We start from the raw sequence: 20,766 nt of genomic DNA, 5'->3' as shown, positions 1-20,766 counted from the left end.
GCCCATCAGCACAGCATCTAACCCGCCACATAGACTGAGCTGGAATCTGTCTGCCTCTCTGTCTGTCTGTCTGTCTGTCTGTCTGTCTGTCTGTCTGTCTGTCTGTCTGTCTGTCTGTCTGTCTCTCTCTGTCTCTCTCTCTCTCTCTCTCTGCCTCTGTCTCTCTGCCTCTCTCTCTCTGCCTCTCTCTGTCTCTCTGCCTTTCTCTCTCTGCCTCGCTCCCTCTCTCTCTCTCTCTGCTTCTCTCTCTGCCTCTCTCTCTGTCTCTCTCACTCTCTCTCTCTCTCTCTCCCCCCCTGTCTGTCTGTCTGTCTGTCTGTCCGTCTGTCTCTCTCTCTACCTCTCTCTCCTCTCTCTCTGCCTCTCTCTCTCTCTCTCTCTCTCTCTCTCCTCTCTCTCTCTCTCTCTCTCTCTCTCCTCTCTCTCTCTCCTTCTCTCTCTCTCTCTCTCTCTCTCCCTCTCTCTCTCTCTCTCTCTCTTCCCCCCCCCCCCAGCCTGGAGCGTAGGCGGTCTAAGGAGGTGAAGCCCCTCCCCGGGTCGGGGCGACCAAAGCCCGCCCCCAAGCCGCGGCCTCGCACGCCCCACTGCAAGGCGCTCTACGCCTACGATGCCCAGGACACGGACGAGCTCAGCTTCAACGCCGACGAAGTCATCGAGATCCTCAACGAAGGTAGGGGGGGGGGGGTGGGCTGTGGCAATCACAGACCAGGGGGTCGCCATGACAACCGTAATGATCGTTGATTCTGTGCAACTTTATACTTTCATAACATAAAATATCCAAGTTGTCAATTGCATTCTGTGTTTGTGGATGTGGATGTTTTAATTGTGTGTGTGTGTGTGTGTGTGTTTGTATGATTGTGTGTTTTTTTAATTGTGTGTGCGGGTGTTTCCAATTGTGTGTGTGTGTGTGTGTGTAGACGTGTCTGGCTGGTGGTTTGGTCGTCTGAGGGGGAAAGAAGGGATGTTTCCTGGTAACTACGTGGAGAAGATTTAGGGTGCGGTGCCTCCATCACCCCAGCGGCCTTCCTCCACGGGTCAAAAGTCGACGACTCAGCCCCCGCTGTTAAAGAGCAAGCAATACTTTTTTATTTTATTACGATAAGGATCCACTTTTCAAATGAGTTAAGAGCGAGATGGTGGAATTGTTTACCAGTATTTTGCCAAAGTTGTGTCCAACTATGATTAGTTTACAGTGTATATGCTGAGCTATGATGACAATGATAACACAAGGTAAGATTTGTGCATTCAGGTATAATAGGTATTGATACTAATTTGTTGTTTTTGAATAGTGAATCATTTTGAATAGTAATATCACAGATTCACTGCCTATGCACACGCCATAATCACAAGAATATTGTACATACACATAAAACATTCATGCTATACTACACTGTCCTGGACTTTAAAGATAATCAAATGGTATGTTAACTTTTTTTAAATCTAGTTTTTGTTTTATGTCTTGAATACAAACCAGTTCCACGAGGAGAGGGGACTTTCAACACACTTGAAATGAACAATAAACGCTCCGATTGTCAATGCATTCTTTTTTGGTTTTATTCAATGTTGTGGCTCTTTTTCAAGGTGTGCTGTACCCTACAATCACTATCCATCCCTTCAGAGCTCATACGTATCCCCTGTTGCATGGAATCATTGAAAAGTCAGTCATCCAGATTAATATATTAAGGATGTGAAAACTTGGGTATTTGTGTTTGCCTCAATAATTATTGAAATAAGTCATTTTGATGTATTTTATAATTTGTTATTAATATAACTGTGTATATAGTAATTTATATATAATTAGATTGATCGAATAACTATAAGATTGTTTGAACTGACCAAGCAACTCTCATCCGAAAGAATATATATAATACGTCCTGCGACCAGCGGGAGGCGATGAATCATGCATGAGAGGACAGAGGACGGTCAATGTACACACTCCGACCAGTGGGGGCGGTAATACCCATGTGAGAGGGGCCTGAGGAAACAGGCCAACGATTCAGAGCGTCACGTGATCTCCGTACGCTCCAGTAGATTTACATCAACGTCGGCTCGTGTAGCCTCGCGAGAGTTCCCGGAGGTCGGCAGCTCATAAAGCCTTTGAGGGGCAGCAAAGCAGACTTTTAAGATGTACTTTTAAAATGTAAGGCGTTTAAAGACATACTTTTGTATATTATCAGCACTGAATCGAATTAATTTGTGTATTTTAGTATGTAAATGGATTATCCCCACGAAATTAGTAGATTTAGGGACATCCCGACTGTTATACAGTCAGGAATTAGAGAAACAACTTCTATTTTAATTAAATATAAAATCTGATTGTACCTTGTGTGAGTTTTGGGGGTGGAGGTGGTAAAATGAGGATTTCCACTAGTATAATAAACGTTACATATTAATGAGCTATTTTTGTGATGAATAATTGATTGTGTAATAATAAATTGATAGCGTTAATGGTGATGTGCCTCATTGGCTTAGTGTGCTTTCAATCAACCAAGCTTTAACCAAGATATCGTAAAACATGTCAACAAGGGCGGTCACGCCCACTATTCACACTGATCCGAAAATATTAATGAATTTAAAAAAACAGCACTTCCTTGAGCTATCTGAAGTCTACAAAATCCACGTGACGCGCCAGGGTCGCTCTCGTCAACTTCCGTTGACGCAACTCTCCAAATGGCTCTGGATCTGGGGTCTGCAGCCGGACAGTCCTGCTCGTTGTAGCTCTCCACGACTCCACTGAGCTTTACGCACACGTCGCACAGCCAAGAAGGCCAGGGTATCTCCTCCCGATCATCTCCCCAGACCTCTGAAGGAACCCAGGGGCGAGAATGGAGACGTTTCTCTCGAGCTGTCATGAAGCGCTGCAGCAGGTAAAAATAGACGCGCTGGGCAGCGTGTCGCTGCAGAGTGACGGGGGCAAGATGGTGTTTACCCCCGGGTTGATTGTTTACCCCTTCCTTAGGTTGTTGTTGTTGTTCAGACGGTGTTTAATGTTTGGCTGATGCTCCATTCTGGTATAATGTCAACGGGGCGTTCATGATCTCAACTTTATACCGTCATTGTCGCGTTAGTTGAAGTCGTTAATGTCAAGGAGTTCTCGCTGCTGCGTCGATTAATGGACTTGCAGACTGCTGGGGTTATCGTTTGTTATCGATCGATATTAAAGTGCAACAAAAATCATTCATCGGTCAAGAGTCCAAGTCTGGGCCGTGTGTGTGTGTGTGTGTGTGTGTGTGTGTGGTGGGGGCGTTGCGTAATATTGCAGGGTATTAAAGGAAAACTTCGGGATTTTTCCAACTGGACCCCGCTTTCATATCGGGTCTAAGGGACTAATGCAGACATAAATTGTGTAATTAAGTCCAGCTTTGAGCGAGAACGCTGCAGCTGTCCTGCTCTAAAACAGGCTGCAATGTAATCCTGTGGGGCAATGTTCAGGTTGTACATTCCTAAAAGTGCTTGTTTCTGCCACTGACTCAGATGATATCACTACGGAAACTAGCCCTATGGAGATATATAATTAGTTTCCTTACCTTTTGCTGTATTCTGTTTGTTATCGTCTCTCTCTCAAGGAGACGTCTCTCTGTTGTGGTGGGATAATTCTTTGTTGTCATAACAATCAACATTGTAGACGTTGGCCCCACTACTGCCACCATTATTCCAACTACTGTTGACATAATGTGAATCTCTTCACTCGACTAAGCTTCATGAACACACTATCACTGCTTCATTAACACACAATGCATGGCAGATGAAGTCTGTGCACTACAAAGTCTTCATTATCCATGTTATTGTGTGTGTGTGTGCGTGTGTGTGTGTGTGTGTGTGTGTTTGTGTGTGTGTTTCTATCGAGGGCAAGGAGAAGAGGTTAGGAAAGGAACATAGGAAGTAATGTTTCTGACCGCGGCCCCCCTGTTTGTTGAGCGTGTCCGTCCTGCTAATGTGTCCCCAGGCAAACAGTGGCGACGTGAGCCCGGGGGTCCACGTCGTCCTGGGCAACGAGGCGTGTGACATGGACTCGATGGCGTCCGTGATGGTGTACGCCTACTTCCTGTCCAAGGTGAGCCCATACCCATCTCCACCCAGTCGGAAAGCACCCATGTTTGCTTTGCTTCCTGTCGGATGAGCGCTCGCTCGCTCACTCTGAGTGTTTTCACTTCTAACCACAGGGTTGATCAAGCAGGAAAAAAACTATGAAAGACCGTCTGAATGAACCTGATGGGGGTAATCCGCACCTGGGGTTTGACATGCGTGTTTAAAGCTGTGTTTATAGCCATGTTGAAACATAACCTTCGAGAGTCTGTGTGTTTCATGGTTCAGAAGAGATGGAAAGGCCACCCTTATCACAGAGTCTCTTTTTTGCCAAAGTAGATGGAACTTAGAATAGAAAGATACACGTATTTATCGTGTCCTGGCAGCCCCAAGCACTCGGTTTTTCTCCACACAAAGGACTGATCGCAACATAAACTCCAGATTAATAACCGCCCCTGTCCAACTCCCTGTTGCTCGCTCTCTCTCCCCTGCGGGACTACAGCGTCCGACAGCGATCAAAATAAATGTCATTAGGAGCAGGTATGGTGGGCCTAGGGGCATCTGGCTCAGGGACTGATGACTGGCAGTCTGTGCGTGTTGGGATTGAACCCGGTACCTTTCAGCTTCGAGTCGACCACCCTAACCCCTACACTATTCTACCCCCTCCCGGCCTTTAAAGCAACTTGCTGTCCTATCTATACATTACAGACAACCCTAAACTGCCTGTCTCTCTCTCTTTCTCTCTGTCTCTCTGTCTCTCTGCCCCATCTCTCTGTCTCTCTGTCTCTCTCTCTCTCTCTCTCTCTCTCTCTCTCTCTCTCTCTGTCTCTCTGTCTCTCTCTCTCTTTCCCTTCTCTCTGTTGCTGTCTCTCTCTCTCTCTCTCTCTCTCTCTCTCTCTCTCTCTCTCTCTCTCTCTCTCTCTCTCTCTCTCTCTCTCTCTCTCTCTCTCTCTCTCTCTCTCTCTCTCTCTCTCTCCACCAATCAGACGCTGGGCTCCAGCAGGCCGGTCCTGCCGCTCCTCAACGTCCGGAGGTCGGAGTTCCCGCTGCGGACGGACAACGTGTTCCTGCTGCGTCAGGCCGGCGTTCCCCTGGAGCTGCTGCTTTTCAGGGAGCAGCTGGACCTCCTGCAGCTGCAGAGAGATGGACGCCTCAACCTCACCCTGGTGGACCACAACGTCCTGCCCAGGTACAGACACGCCCCTAACCAGGGCACAGACACACCCCTAACCAGGGTATAGACACGCCCCCTAACCAGGGCACAGACACGCCCCTAACCAGGGCACAGACACGCCCCTAACCAGGGCACAGATACACCCCTAACCAGGGTATAGACACGCCCCCTAACCAGGGTACAGACACGCCCCTAACCAGGGTACAGACACGCCCCTAACCAGGGTACAGACACGCCCCTAACCAGGGCACAGATACACCCCTAACCAGGGTATAGACACGCCCCCTAACCAGGGTAAAGACACGCCCCTAACCAGGGTACAGACACGCCCCTAACCAGGGCACAGATACACCCCTAACCAGGGTATAGACACGCCCCCTAACCAGGGCACAGACACGCCCCTAACCAGGGCACAGACACGCCCCTAACCAGGGTACAGACACGCCCCTAACCAGGGTACAGACACGCCCCTAACCAGGATACAAAGACACGCCCCTAACCAGGGTACAGACACGCCCCTAACCAGGGTACAGACACGCCCCTAACCAGGGCACAGACAAGCCCCTAACCAGGGTACAGACACGCCCCTAACCAGGATACAAAGACACGCCCCTAACCAGGGTACAGACACGCCCCTAACCAGGGTACAGACACGCCCCTAACCAGGGTACAGACACGCCCCTAACCAGGGTACAGACACGCCCCTAACCAGGATACAAAGACACGCCCCTAACCAGGGCACAGACACACCCCTAACCAGGGCACAGACACGCCCCTAACCAGGGCACAGACACGCCCCTAACCAGGGTACAGACACGCCCCTAACCAGGGTACAGACACGCCCCTAACCAGGATACAAAGACACGCCCCTAACCAGGGTACAGACACGCCCCTAACCAGGGTACAGACACGCCCCTAACCAGGTTACAGACACGCCCCTAACCAGGGTACAGACACGCCCCTAACCAGGATACAAAGACACGCCCCTAACCAGGGTACAGACACGCCCCTAACCAGGGCACAGACAAGCCCCTAACCAGGGTACAGACACGCCCCTAACCAGGATACAAAGACACGCCCCTAACCAGGGTACAGACACGCCCCTAACCAGGGTACAGACACGCCCCTAACCAGGGTACAGACACGCCCCTAACCAGGGTACAGACACGCCCCTAACCAGGATACAAAGACACGCCCCTAACCAGGGCACAGACACACCCCTAACCAGGGCACAGACACGCCCCTAACCAGGGCACAGACACGCCCCTAACCAGGGTACAGACACGCCCCTAACCAGGGTACAGACACGCCCCTAACCAGGGTACAGACACGCCCCTAACCAGGGTACAGACACGCCCCTAACCAGGATACAAAGACACGCCCCTAACCAGGGCACAGACACACCCCTAACCAGGGCACAGACACGCCCCTAACCAGGGCACAGACACGCCCCTAACCAGGGTACAGACACGCCCCTAACCAGGGTACAGACACGCCCCTAACCAGGATACAAAGACACGCCCCTAACCAGGGTACAGACACGCCCCTAACCAGGGTACAGACACGCCCCTAACCAGGGTACAGACACGCCCCTAACCAGGATACAAAGACACGCCCCTAACCAGGGTACAGACACGCCCCTAACAAGGGTACAAACACGCCCCTAACCAGGGTACAGACACGCCCCTAACCAGGGTACAGACACGCCCCTAACCAGGGCACAGACACGCCCCTAACCAGGGCACAGACACGCCCCTAACCAGGGTATAGACACGCCCCTAACCAGGGCACAGACACGCCCCTAACCAGGGTACAGACACGCCCCTAACCAGGGTACAGACACGCCCCTAACCAGGATACAAAGACACGCCCCTAACCAGGGTACAGACACGCCCCTAACCAGGGTACAGACACGCCCCTAACCAGGGTACAGACACGCCCCTAACCAGGATACAAAGACAGGCCCCTAACCAGGGTACAGACACGCCCCTAACAAGGGTACAGACACGCCCCTAACCAGGGTACAGACACGCCCCTAACCAGGGTACAGACACGCCCCTAACCAGGGCACAGACACGCCCCTAACCAGGGCACAGACACGCCCCTAACCAGGGTATAGACACGCCCCTAACCAGGGCACAGACACGCCCCTAACCAGGGTACAGACACGCCCCTAACCAGGGTACAGACACGCCCCTAACCAGGGTACAGACACGCCCCTAACCAGGGTACAAAGACACGCCCCTAACCAGGGTACAGACACGCCCCTAACCAGGGTACAGACACGCCCCTAACCAGGGTACAGACACGCCCCTAACCAGGGTATAGACACGCCCCTAACCAGGGTACAGACACGCCCCTAACCAGGGTACAGACACGCCCCTAACCAGGGTACAGACACGCCCCTAACCAGGGTACAGACACTCCTACTGACCCTGGTGGATCACAACGTCCTGCCCAGGTAGACCGATGCATGCACTGATCCTGTAGACGCACCCTCTAACCATATAGACACGCCCACCGGCTATGGAGACACACCCACTGACCAGGTAGACACACCCACTAACTAGATAGGCAGGCCTGCTTCGTCATACCTAGTTCTCTTCCTACCTGGTATATTCAGCTACTGCCTCTATAGCCCAGCCCCTAGGGCGCGCGACACTTCATCCTCGTAGAATCACCTACTAAGCCTCTCGCCACACCCACTAATCAGGTAGACATGAATACTAGGGTTCTAGCCACACCCACTAACCAGGTAGACATGAATACTAGGGATCTAGCCACACCCACTAACCAGGTAGACATGAATACTAGGGATCTAGCCACACCCACTAACCAGTTATATATGCATACTCGTTATCTAGCCACACCCACCTCTCCTAGCGTTTTGAGGCTGACTACAGCGCCTCCCCCGTGGACAAATGTTTAACGCTGTTTTTGCTCCCTGCAGTTCAGACCGGGACCTGGAGGGGGCGGTGGTGGAGGTGATCGACCACCGCCTCCTAGAGCGGGAGCCCTCGGCCTCCTGCCTGGTCACCGTGGAGATGGTGGGCTCCTGTGCTACCTTGGTGACGGAGCGCATCATCCAGAAGGCCCCCGAGGTCCTGGACCCCCAGCTAGCTCTGCTGCTCTACGGTGAGCGGAAAGATCTGGAAGCATCTAGAAACTCACCGTGGGGCTCTAGCTGATGGTTATAGTGAAGAACACCTCAATGAGGACCTTCATCTGATGGTTATAGTGAAGAACACCTCAATGAGGACCTTCATCTGATGGTTATAGTGAAGAACACCTCAATGAGGACCTTCATCTGATGGTTATAGTGAGGAAGACCTCAATAAGGACCTTCATCTGATGGTTATAGTGAAGAACACCTCAATGAGGACCTTCATCTGATGGTTATAGTGAGGAAGACCTCAATAAGGACCTTCATCTGATGGTTATAGTGAAGAACACCTCAATGAGGACCTTCATCTGATGGTAATAGTGAAGAACACCTCAATGAGGACCTTCATCTGATTGTTATAGTGAAGAACACCTCAATGAGGACCTTCATCTGATCGTTATAGTGAAGAACACCTCAATGAGGACCTTCATCTGATGGTAATAGTGAAGAACACCTCAGTGAGGACCTTCATCTGATGGTTATAGTGAAGAACACCTCAATGAGGACCTTCATCTGATGGTAATAGTGAAGAACACCTCAATGAGGACCTTCATCTGATTGTTATAGTGAAGAACACCTCAATGAGGACCTTCATCTGATGGTTATAGTGAAGAACACCTCAATGAGGACCTTCATCTGATGGTTATAGTGAAGAACACCTCAATGAGGACCTTCATCTGATGGTTATAGTGAAGAACACCTCAATGAGGACCTTCAGCTGATGGTTATAGTGAGGAACACCTCAATGAGGACCTTCAGCTGATGGTTATAGTGAAGGGAACAGCTCACTGTAGACTTTACTTGTGGGACATGTCTGTGGTTACGATCCTCCACACACATGCCTCTTAGTGTATCCATAGTGGTAATACATTCATGGACCTATAATTATCGTGGTGCTTGGCGCTACTGCCAATGTTTACTTGCACTCTGGTACACTAATTGAGTTGCTTTTTATGTGAGCGGAGCTCAGTCTAGCCAGCTGTGTGTGTGTGCGTGTGCGTGTGTGTGTTTAGCAGCAGATTTGTTGGATGGAAAATGAATTATGATTGATGTAAAAAAAGGATGTGCAAAAGAAAATAACAATAGTATTTTCTGAAGGGAGCACGCAAGCTACACAAAGCTAACAAAACAGTGTGTATAAATAAATAAATAAAAACGTGTGTGTGTGTGTGTGTGTGTGTGTGTGTGTGCTGCAGGTACGATCGTGATGGACTGTGTGAACATGGCCCCCGAGGCGGGGAAGGTGACTCCTAAAGACAGCCAGTACGCCGCCCAGCTGGAGGCGCGCTTCCCCGGCCTGCCACCGAGGGGCGCCCTCTTCCAGTCGCTGCAGAGCGCTCGCTTCGACGTCTCCGGTGAGGCCAGTGACATCACTTCCTGTAGAGGAGGATTTACCACTGAGGGGACGGGAGTTAAAGTGGCTCTGTGCCCCAAATCCTCCTGAGATTATTATAATTAGGTGTATGTATTTTCTTAGTTAGGTGAAGGCCTTTATATTTTCTTAATGAGGTGTTTGTATTATCTTAATTAGGTTTATATATTTTCTTAATTAGGTGTATATATTTTCTGTGTGTTATTGTGCATTACTGTGTATTATTAATTAAATGTGGATAAAACAGTGTGTGTGTGTGTGTGTGTGTGTGTGTGTGTGTGTGTGTGTGTGTGTGTGTGTGTGTGTGTGTGTGTGTGTGTGTGTGTGTGTGTGTGTCAGGTCTGTCCACAGAGCAGATGCTGCTGAAGGACATGAAGGTATTCACCGGGGGAGAGCTGCAGCTGGCCGTGTCTGTCATCTACCTCACCCTGGAGGCACGCCACACACACACACACACACACACACACACACACACACACACACACACACACACACACACACACACACACACACACACACACACACGTATATCATACCCTACATGAAACCCCCACATAGGTACTCACATTGACGTTACAGATACAATACTTACCTCTATATATATATATATATATTAGTGCTGTCAGTTTAACGCGTTATTAACGGCGTTAACGCAAACCAATTTTAACAGCTTTACTTTTTTTATCGCGCGATTAACGCTCTTTTGGCTTGGCAAATGTAGTTTTACACCTGCTGCCTAGAAACAACTAGTCATGTTAGAAAAACTACAACACCATACCGGACGCACGCCAAACAAACTTGTTGGGGCAAGCAAGGATACGGAGCGGGTGAAAAACTCCTTAAAAGTGTGTGTGTGTGTGTGTGTGTGTGTGTGTGTGTGTGTGTGTGTGTGTGTGTGTGTGTGTGTGTGTGTGTGTGTGTGTGTGTGTGTGTGTCACTCTGTTCGAGCCTGCAAGAGAGCTCAATGCTGTTACGTCTTTCTGACCAATCGCAGTTCAAGGCCCACCTGGGCTGTACCACTTTGGGAGGGGCCGCTCAGTTACTCCCCTCTAGACAAAATCGACTTGGTTGCGACGTTGACAGTTTGTGGGTGTTGCAGCTGTTGAGTGAGCGAGAGGTTCGATAGCCTGGTAATGTGTATAGGCCTACATATGGTAGGAATATTCATACTGGTTTAAATAATGAATGTTATAGTATTTCCCATCTTTGCTGAGCAAGAGTTTTGTTTGAAAGTTCAGTGATTTAACAAATAAAAGCCTGGGCTATTGAAGTTTTACAGTACCACTGTCATGCACCTACCTGATGTCAAGAGGACCGGGTTGAATTCACTGCCGGTCTCTCTTCTTACTGTCCTTCTCAACACTCTCTGATCTCACTAAAAGGCTAGCAGCACGAAATCAAGGGATATTTAGAATAGAAAAAAATGTGTGATTAATCACGAGTTAACTATGACATTAAAGCGATTAATCGCGATTAAATATTTTAATCGCTTGACAGCACTAGTATATAGAGCTGTCAATATATACAGTGGGGCAAAAAAGTATTTAGTCAGCCACCAATTGTGCAAGTTCTCCCACTTAAAAAGATGATAGAGGCCTGTAATTTTCATCATAGGTATACCTCAGCTATGAGAGACAAAATGAAAAAAAAAAATCTAGAAAATCACTGTCTGATTTTTAAAGAATTTATTTGCAAATTATGGTGGAAAATAAGTATTTGGTCAATAACAAAAGGTCATCTCAATACTTTGTTACATGCCCTTTGTTGGCAATGACAGAGGTCAAACGTTTTCTGTAAGTCTTTACAAGGTTTTCACACACTGCTGCTGGTATTTTGGCCCATTCCTCCATGCAGATCTCCTCTAGAGCGGTGATGTTTTTGGGCCTTCGCTGGGCAACACGGACTTTCAACTCCCTCCAAAGATTTTCTATGGGGTTGAGATCTGGAGACTGGCTAGGCCACTCCAGGACCTTGAAATGCTTCTTAAGAAGCCACTCCTTCGTTGCCCGGGCGGTGTGTTTGGGGTCATTGTCATGCTGAAAGACCCAGCCACGTTTCATCTTCAGTGCCCTTGCTGATGGAAGGAGGTTTTCACTCAAAATCTCACGATACATGGCCCCATTCATTCTTTCCGTCACATCAGACGGGATCAGACGTCCTGGTCCCTTGGCAGAAAAACAGCCCCAAAGCATGATGTTTCCACCCCCATGCTTCACTGTAGGTATGGTGTTCTTTGGATGCAACTCAGCATTCTTTCTCCTCCAAACACGACGAGTTTAGTTTTTACCAAAAAGTTATATTTTGGTTTCATCTGACCATATGACATTCTCCCAATCCTGTTCTGGATCATCCAAATGCTCTCTAGCAAACTTCAAACGGGCCCGGACATGCACTGGCTTTAGCAGGGGGACACGTCTGGCACTGCAGGATTTGAGTCCCTGGCGGCGTAGTGTGTTAGTGATGGTAGCCTTTGTTACTTTGGTCCCAGCTCTCTGGAGGTCATTCACTAGGTCCCCCCGTGTGGTTCTGGGATTTTTGTTCACCGTTCTTGTGATCATTTTGACCCCACAGGGTGAGATCTTGCGTGGAGCCCCAGATCGAGGGAGATTATCAGTGGTCTTGTATGCATTCCATTTCCTAATAATTGCTCCCACAGTTGACTTCTTCACACCAAGCTGCTTACCTATTGCAGATTCAGACTTCCCAGCCTGGTGCAGGTCTACAATTGTGTTTCTGGTGTCCTTTGACAGCTCTTTGGTCTTGGTCATAGTGGAGTTTGGAGTGTGACTGTTTGAGGTTGTGGACAGGTGTCTTTTATACTGATAAGGAGTTCAAACAGGTGCCATTAATACAGGTAACAAGTGGAGGACAGAGGAGCCTCTTAAAGAAGAAGTTACAGGTCTGTGACAGCCAGAAATCTTGCTGGTTTGTAGGTGACCAAATACTTATTTTCCACCATAATTTGCAAATAAATTCTTAAAAAATCAGACAATGTGATTTTCTGGATTTTTTTTTTTCATTTTGTCTCTCATAGCTGAGGTTTACCTATGATGAAAATTACAGGCCTCTCTCGTCTTTTTAAGTGGGAGAACTTGCACAATTGGTGGCTGACTAAATACTTTTTTGCCCCACTGTATATAATTTAACACTACAGATACAATACATACACTGTATATGAACATATCTCTAACATTACATGTATCCTGCCCCCCAAATACTACAAATATAATGTATGTCACACCCAATGTACACCATCCAGAATTTTGTTTGCTTAATACAAGTGTTTTTAAACTATTTGTCACAACAGGAGATGGCTAAAGACAATTATTGTATGTATGTATGTAGCAGTAGATGTATATTTAAGTTTGTATATGTATATAGGTCTTGTTTGTTTTTACTGCCTGTTGTATTTGATGTGTTTTGCAACATAAGAGAATAAAGGAAAACTGTATAGATGAACCAAGGACTTAACTTCTGACCATGACCATATTTGGTGGGCCATGGGTTTTCTGACTGACTGTTTTCTGGTGTGACTGCGCAGGTGTTCCTGGAGAGAGACAAGCTGGAGGACGATCTGTCCGCCTTCTGCGTGAAGCACGGCTACAACATGCTGCTGGCCATGACTATCTCCTTCACGGACAAGCAGCCCTTCAGGCAGCTGGCCATCTTCAGCCACAGCGCCCTCTGCAGGGAGGAGGTCGGTACTACAGATAAATGTTTTTATTTATTTTTATTGGGCATGTTCACCGTGACAACCAGACCTTTCCCAGACTAACGCCATACCACTGTACATGGTTTCCATGTCAACAAGTTTGAGTCATTTTCTTGTCATCTTCTTTCAGATGAGCCAGGCCTTGGAGAAGTCACGTAACCCCGCCCTGTCCCTCTGTCCAATCAGCAGCCCCCATTCCCACATCAAGGCGTACCTGCAAGGTAAAGTGTTTGAGTGAAGATCCAATTCATTTTTCTTTGCTAGCCAGTTCTGGGCTCCACCCACTTATTCTGCCACCCAATCAAGATGTAGCAATAGCACTGTACATTAGTATATTTTTTATAATAAGCAATGGATCATTAGCATATTCAGCATTAGCATTGTATAATTAGCATGTTTAGCATTAGCACTGTATAATTATCATATTTACCACTAGTACTGTATAGTTAGCATATTTATCATTAGCATTCTATTATAAACCGGACTAGCCCAACGTTATGAGTACAAATCCTTAACCCTGGCAGTTTTAATGTCAGGTCCTATAAACAGAGTTACACAGACCACACAGGACATGCATGGATGTGTATTTAAACTCCAACTGTCATTTATGTTGCCATATTTGCTCGGGCCCTTGTCACTACAAATTAAAATTAGCAAGAGATGCATGATTCAACTTAAACAAATATACCCTGAATGGATATTGCCTCAAACGTGAAAAAGCAGTTGTAAAAGACTAACACTGTGTTTTGTCTCCTAGGCAACACACAGGCCTCCCGAAAGAAGCTGCTGCCCATCATCAAGGACTTCCTGAGGGAGCAGGAACAAGATGGTGGCCGGGACGAGGGGGAGGAGGAGGAGGACACTCAGTTCCCGCCCACCCCCATGAACAGTCTGGTGGAGGGCTGTCCCCTTGACAACGGCCTGCCCAGGATCAGTGCCCAGGCACTGGAGGAGAAGTTCAGCAAGATGTCTGCCAGACAGGAGCCAGCACAGAGCCCCTGAGATCCAGTTTGGGCGGGAGATTTAAGGAAAAAAACACGTTTTAATCCAGCTCACCACCGGGAGAAGGACTGTGTAGGTGTGTCCGGTCCAGGAGCGCAGTTCGAAACAGGGTGGTCACTTATTACCCAGAACACTTTGCTTCAGTTTGGTTTGTTCTTTTTTGGCTTTATCCCCGATCCCTAAGATGTTCTGAGCCTTTTGTGGACTTCAAGGCTTCCGTCGAGTCGTGAAGGTTGACCGGCGGTTCGGGATATAATCAGTTGATCCGACGGTACTCCATGCGAGGCCAATCAGTTTGATCCGGTTGGATCCTGTTGGACGGTCTGCTGCTCTGAGCCAGAGAGGAGCAGGTTCAGATGAAGATGTTCTAATCTTCGGAGGAGTTGAACGTCCTGTGTTTTTATTAATTCTTATTTTCAGGTACTACAATCAAGCTGTTTGAAAACCTCAATGTATCACTTTACAACTGAGTAAAAGCTTCCAATATCACTTTAACCGTTTTTTATCGTTTTTGTATGATACATCCGTACATTACCACTGATTTGTGAACAAAATCCAATTCACGTTAGTTTTCTCTTTCGAAATTAAAACAGGTCTATCAATATTCGTAAAATCATCAATCTCTATATTGCTGCTCTGTGCAAAAAGCTGTTCAAATTGATTTTCTATATGCCATGATAATATTAGGCGATTAGCACTGTTTACATTTCCTCAACAGTCTTCCCGTTGGCCCTCAAGGCCATTAAGTCCCAAGGTCGTGTACTTCGACCACAAATCTCCCCCCAGTGTATTCCAAAAGTTGCATGTTTGGAGGTCGCAATGGATTATCTCTAGAAAGAAAGGCATTTATCCTGTGTCTTTTAAAAGTATATCACTATCTATTAGTATTGGGTGTTTGAGATCCTCCCACTAGAATCTGGGTTTGTACGCCTGCAGTCTCCCTGTAGGCTTCACTGAATATATACTCCTGTATAGAAAAGAGAAAAGGATGTTTCTCAATATTGAACCTAACTTTGGAAACCTACCAGGGGCTCTGCTGTGGTTATGAAGCAACGTTGTGTAGTTCAACCGTCTGAAATCGTGACTAATCGCAGATAAGCCAACCAGGAACCTGATTTCTTCACAGCTGAGCGCTTGCTATTAGCACCAAGGAAAGTAATAAGGTAGTTTACTCTACAATATCCAATGGCACCGACTTTAAATCAGATTAAATTAACTCTTATTGTTACTCATGACAATAGCTTGTGTTCAACTGAATGAAAGGTTGTTATGCAGGGACTAAGGTGTGAAAGTCAAGACAATACATTGACTAGACTACACATCTAATTACACATATCTAGCTGAGCAGCCTTCTCTGTATACAAAGACAAAACGAAACAGATCCGTGATATATATATATACAGTACATATACAGTCGAACTGCACTTTATACTAAATACCAATTCAGCAAACTTTGTTCCAATTCGTATGCATCTGAACAGCTCCCCAGTCCCCCCTGGGGTCAGGTGTGTGTCAAGGTTTGTCGTACCGGGGTGTGGAGGAACTAGACGGCTCGGGTGAGGAAGCTCATGCCTGGCTGAAGACGAGCCACCGCCGGCCTGACGACAGAGGATGAGGGTGTGTGAGGGTTAGGTTGAGGGGGAGGGGACGGCGAGGATGTGTGAGGGTTTGTGAGGGTGTGAGAGACGCTGATGATTGGGGAGAGAGATGGGAACCAATCTCTCTTAATTGCATCGACTTCCACGATGCAATCAACTGGGAACCAGTCAGATCCCATGACGGGACCGCTCAGATCTGTGTTTATGTGTCCCAAGACGACAGGACGTTATCAGCAGTTACGTCATCATCGCATGCGTCAGTGGATGGTTTTTTAAGGACAGCAGCTCCACTTACTCCCCTGTTCCTCCTCCCTCCCTCCTCCCTCACCCGCCCCTCCCACCTTGCAACCTCAACACTAGAAGACAGCAGGCAGCGAGACGCTGTCATGATGATGACTTCTCCCCAGAATAGACAGAGAGAAGAGAGAGAGGGAGAGAGGAAGAGACACCCAGATGCCTCACTCCTCCCCAGAACCAGCCCTACAGGAATGCCTCTCTCCTGCCAGGTGGGAGGCAGCCAATGGGAGAGCGGCCGGTGTGATGAAATGCCGTCAAACCTGCAGGGGCAGAGAGGAGAGCGAGGGTGTGTCCACGGTCTGAGACACAGAGGAAGGCACGCTCTCACACGAGACCACACACTCACGCGCACTCACGGACTAAGCAGACTTCCCCAGAGGCTCTAGCAGTTGGTTCCTTCGCTGTCGCCTGACAGACGTTCTCCTGGCTCCGGCTGCGGTGCGTCGACGCCTCACGGGAACATGGCAGCGGAACCGTCAGAACAGGACGACCGCTACATGCTCAACGGGTAGGAACATCTCGCCCTGTTATTGTTATCGTTGTTTTGTTTTCACACTCACTGGGTGGCTGAAGTTCCACCAGCCCCTGCATGTGTGTGTGTGTTTGTGTGTCTGTGTGTGTTTGTGTGTGGCGACAGAGAGGTTCCTCATTGTAAAAGGGGAAACTCAGTAGTGATGAGGAGGGCATTAGTGAGCATTAGTGAGTTACACTCTGGGTCATACCACTCCGGTGGGGTTTCTCCACCGGTGGGTTCGCACGCCTCTGGACAACAGCTCCACTGGGTCACGTATTTCGGGTCAGGGAGACGTCCTCCAATCAAGAGGCAATGGAACACAGAGATGTCATCCAACCAGCGAGCCTGCAGGAAAAACAGAGCGAGGACCTCCAATCAGAAAGCAGGACTGCAGGTAGATGTCCTCCAATCAAGAAGAAGGGAAACAGAGATGCCCTCCAATCAGAATGAAGAGAAACAGAGATTCCTTCCAATCAGGTCACAGAGATTCCCTCCAATCGGGAAACAGAGAAACAGAGGTGTCCTCCAATCAACTGCAAGTGGACTTTCTCCACGTTTCCTCATAAGACTATCTAGACAATCTAACTCTGCTACATGATAGCGTTGAGGATCATCTGAGCTCACTTAAACTACCAGGATGACTTGAATTTAAAATCACAATTCATTCCTCTTGTCCAGATTATTGTCACTGGGAATTGCAGGGACATTGATCGATGAAATGCCGGAATGGAAGTCACAATTAGCAGAATTGTGGTTCAGGGTTCGAATCCCGGAGCAGACATTGCTTGCTGTTATGTTTGAGCCTTGAATTCAAGTGGATTTCCAGTTCATCTTAAATTAGATCAGATGCATTTTGATTTGTTAACATCCTGACCACTGATTCGTTGCTGAATCCATTCACCCTTTCATGCAACTATCCTCTACACCCATCCATCTATGATTCATTCATCCATCCAGAGACTGCGTTGGCTCATCTGATCTATTTCTAACCGGGGGATACGTTTGATGACGTCATGGCACATCTTCCCTCCAGAGAGGCACCAGTTAAGCTCTCTGAGTAACCAGTCCTCTCTGTTTCAACGTGTCACTCTCCCACCGTGATGACTCGTCTCTTCTCCCACAACTCAACATCTCCAGTTACCTCTCCGCTGGGAGACAAAGGCAGCGCCCCACGTCTCGCACGGCGAGAACACACTAGACAAAGCTGAAGAAACCGTCCGCATTACACACACTCCTGCCCCGACACACCCCCAACCAGATTTACAGGTATCTCCCTGGTAAGCGCTGGTGGGTCAAGTTGCCGTTCCCTACTTCCTGACTGAACCGCTCCAGCGGTAGTAAACCACTTCATTGTTCAGTGAACGCACATACCAGGATACCATGGGGAACGTTTAAATTGATTCATCAATTAATTTGCATTAGGTCGCGTGTTCCACGGCGGTTGACCGAAAAGTGTCGAGGTGAATCAAGCTGGATTCGGTTTGTGTAAGGGTCTGTTTTTATTTACTTTCTGAGTTCTTCTGCGCTTATCTCGATGTATGCACAACGCGTCACCAGTGACGGAGCTCTCTGATTGGTTGCGGCGCTGTGTGAAGGGCACGGTGTTCCCTGCGCTCAGGCAGTCTCCTGCACGAGCCCTGCTGCTCCTACTGTATCACTCACCTGTAAAGGTACAGGTGCAGCGCTGGCCAGGTAGTACAACCACCAAAATACCGGAGACAGAACAGGTATGTCCGCTTAGACGCGTTGTTGATAGGGCGTGGATGCGATGGTGTATGCGTTATCTTTTTTAATATAAAGCCACGTTAGCGTCACTGATTTGTTTAAAGAAGTTTCGGCCTCTCAAAACATTCTCAAAATATTCTCCTGACAAATGAATTTTGTCCTTGTGTGTGTGTGTGTGTGTGTGTGTGTGTGTGTGTGTGTGTGTGTGTGTGTGTGTGTGTGTGTGTGTGTGTGTCAGGTGTAAATAGTCGGTCTAGCTAACAAGAGATTCCTTTTCTTTTTTCTGTGTCTATTCCACAGCCTTTATTATTAAGATCTGCCGATACATTGTAGATAACGGATGGATTAGTGTTCCTTAACAGATCCAACAACGAGATGAATAAACAAGAAGGTTCAATCTCAGAAATGGCTAACCATCTCACCATTATTACAACCCACCAACAAATTACACTTTTAAATTCTTATTAATTATCTGCGTAATGTTTACCCCTCTGTCTGAATAGTGTTTTTTTTTACGTATGATCGATGGAGCATTTAAGTTCTCACGCACGCACACAAACACACACACACACACACACACACACACACACACACACACACACACACACACACACACACACACACACACACACACACACACCAAGCTGGACATTTACGTGATTCAGAAAGCAATCATCCACAGCCTTTGAAGTGGATGTTCATGAATGTTGAATGCTGTCAGGGGTCTTGAACGAACTCCGCTGGTTAAATAATGTATCGTGTGTTCATGTTAAACTGAGCCCTGTTATTGGCGGTGTCCTGCAGTACCTCCGATCGGCCACCGGGGGATCCTTTCATCCACGACATGGAGCTGAGGGAGGAGTGGCAGGATGAGGAGTTCCCCAGGTCAGACTGACCTTTGACCTCCTTTGACACTGAACCACAGCACACACACACCTCCCTCACCCTCACCCTCACACAACCTCACCCTCACACGCACACACACTCCCGGACTAACCGTCATACGCTGCTATTTTCTAATATAAGAGGAGGCTGTTTCGTACGTGTGTTGTGAAAAAAAAAATCCCAACTCAACTCTATGGAGGAGTTGGACGGTTTGACGTCATTGGTCCAAATCTGACCAACGGAGAACTCACAGCCCGGACCACAACAGACAACGTTTACAGACTTTTTCTCTGAAACAGATTTGATGTCTCAAACCTGTGGTTTTTCCACAGCACTCGTATGAAGCACCACTCTCTTACACTAGAAAATAGGAAGCGTCAGGGGTTGACTTTACGAACGCTATCATAACTGACCCGGGGCCAGCCGCTGGGCTGGGCGGTGACAGCGCCGGACTCTACCTCGGCTGTGTTTCAAATCAATGCTCACCAAAGCCTGACAGGAGTTCCCTTCATGTTTTATACAGTTAAAGTCAACACAAGTAGATGCAGTGTATGGATCTGGTTGGCGGTACTGGAAGGCTTAACCCTGTGAAACCCTCCCAGTTCTGTAGTGGTTCATGTTCGTGTATCGATCCAACAACGAGATGAATAAACAAGAAGGTTCAATCTCAGAAATGGCTAACCATCTCATCATTATTACAACCCACCAACAAATTACACTTTTAAATTCTTATTAATTATCTGCGTAATGTTTACCCCTTCATGTTTTATGCAGTTAAAGTCAACACAAGTAGATGCAGTGTATGGATCTGGTTGGCGGTACTGGAAGGCTTAACCCTGTGAAACCGTCCCAGTTCTGTAGTGGTTCATGTTCGTGTATCGATCCAACAACGAGATGAATAAACAAGAAGGTTCAATCTCAGAAATGGCTAACCATCTCATCATTATTACAACCCACCAACAAATTACACTTTTAAATTCTTATTAATTATCTGCGTAATGTTTACCCCTTCATGTTTTATGCAGTTAAAGTCAACACAAGTAGATGCAGTGTATGGATCTGGTTGGCGGTACTGGAAGGCTTAACCCTGTGAAACCGTCCCAGTTCTGTAGTGGTTCATGTTCATGTATCGAGGGCCGACAGATCGAACGCTCACAGCTCGTTTCACATCCAAGACTTCAAACCAAGTCAACGCATATGTCATTGTGCAAATAATCTCTGTTTGCACTTGGATATCCCCATTGAGGTGGGACAGCCAATAGGAGGCAAGGTTAGAGAACCCCTTTGAGATAGGAGAA

The 20,766-nt window shown here is 47.6% G+C and overlaps 3 protein-coding genes across 3 annotated transcripts in view; all 3 read left to right on the top strand.

Moving 5' to 3' along the window:
• The window catches only part of myo1eb (myosin IEb), a 10,784-nt gene extending 9,244 nt beyond the window's left edge, over positions 1–1,540 (top strand). The window contains 2 exon segments of the mRNA XM_079758731.1: positions 495–670; positions 918–1,540. Of these exon segments, the coding sequence (XP_079614857.1) occupies positions 495–670; positions 918–994 (253 nt within the window). The 3' untranslated portion in view covers positions 995–1,540.
• Positions 1,541–2,653: 1,113 nt separating this feature from the next.
• On the top strand, positions 2,654–14,928 carry prune (prune exopolyphosphatase). The gene is made up of 9 exons (XM_079746378.1): positions 2,654–2,867; positions 3,947–4,054; positions 5,013–5,215; positions 8,151–8,335; positions 9,560–9,718; positions 10,075–10,169; positions 13,277–13,432; positions 13,578–13,668; positions 14,205–14,928. The coding sequence occupies exons 1-9, from the start codon at positions 2,826–2,828 to the stop codon at positions 14,447–14,449; spliced, it is 1,284 nt and encodes a 427-aa protein (XP_079602504.1). The 5' UTR covers positions 2,654–2,825; the 3' UTR covers positions 14,450–14,928.
• Positions 14,929–16,622: 1,694 nt separating this feature from the next.
• Positions 16,623–20,766, top strand: part of bnipl (BCL2 interacting protein like) — a 12,467-nt gene continuing 8,323 nt past the window's right edge. Inside the window, 2 exon segments of the mRNA XM_079748018.1 lie at positions 16,623–16,852; positions 19,388–19,468. Of these exon segments, the coding sequence (XP_079604144.1) occupies positions 16,806–16,852; positions 19,388–19,468 (128 nt within the window). The 5' untranslated portion in view covers positions 16,623–16,805.

The sequence above is a fragment of the Pollachius pollachius genome (assembly GCF_949987615.1).
Source record: "Pollachius pollachius genome assembly, chromosome: 1".
NCBI lineage: Eukaryota > Metazoa > Chordata > Actinopteri > Gadiformes > Gadidae > Pollachius > Pollachius pollachius.
The sequence above is the reverse complement of the archived record's forward strand: the minus strand, read 5'-3'. Positions and strand labels throughout refer to the sequence as shown.

Coding starts and splice junctions, on each gene's coding strand:
- prune (XM_079746378.1), top strand. CDS start 2,826: ATGGAGACGTTTCTCTCGAGCTGTCATGAAGCGCTGCAGCAG. Junction 4,055..5,012: donor ACGCCTACTTCCTGTCCAAG/GTGAGCCCATAC, acceptor TCCACCAATCAG/ACGCTGGGCTCCAGCAGGCC. Junction 13,669..14,204: donor CATCAAGGCGTACCTGCAAG/GTAAAGTGTTTG, acceptor TTTGTCTCCTAG/GCAACACACAGGCCTCCCGA.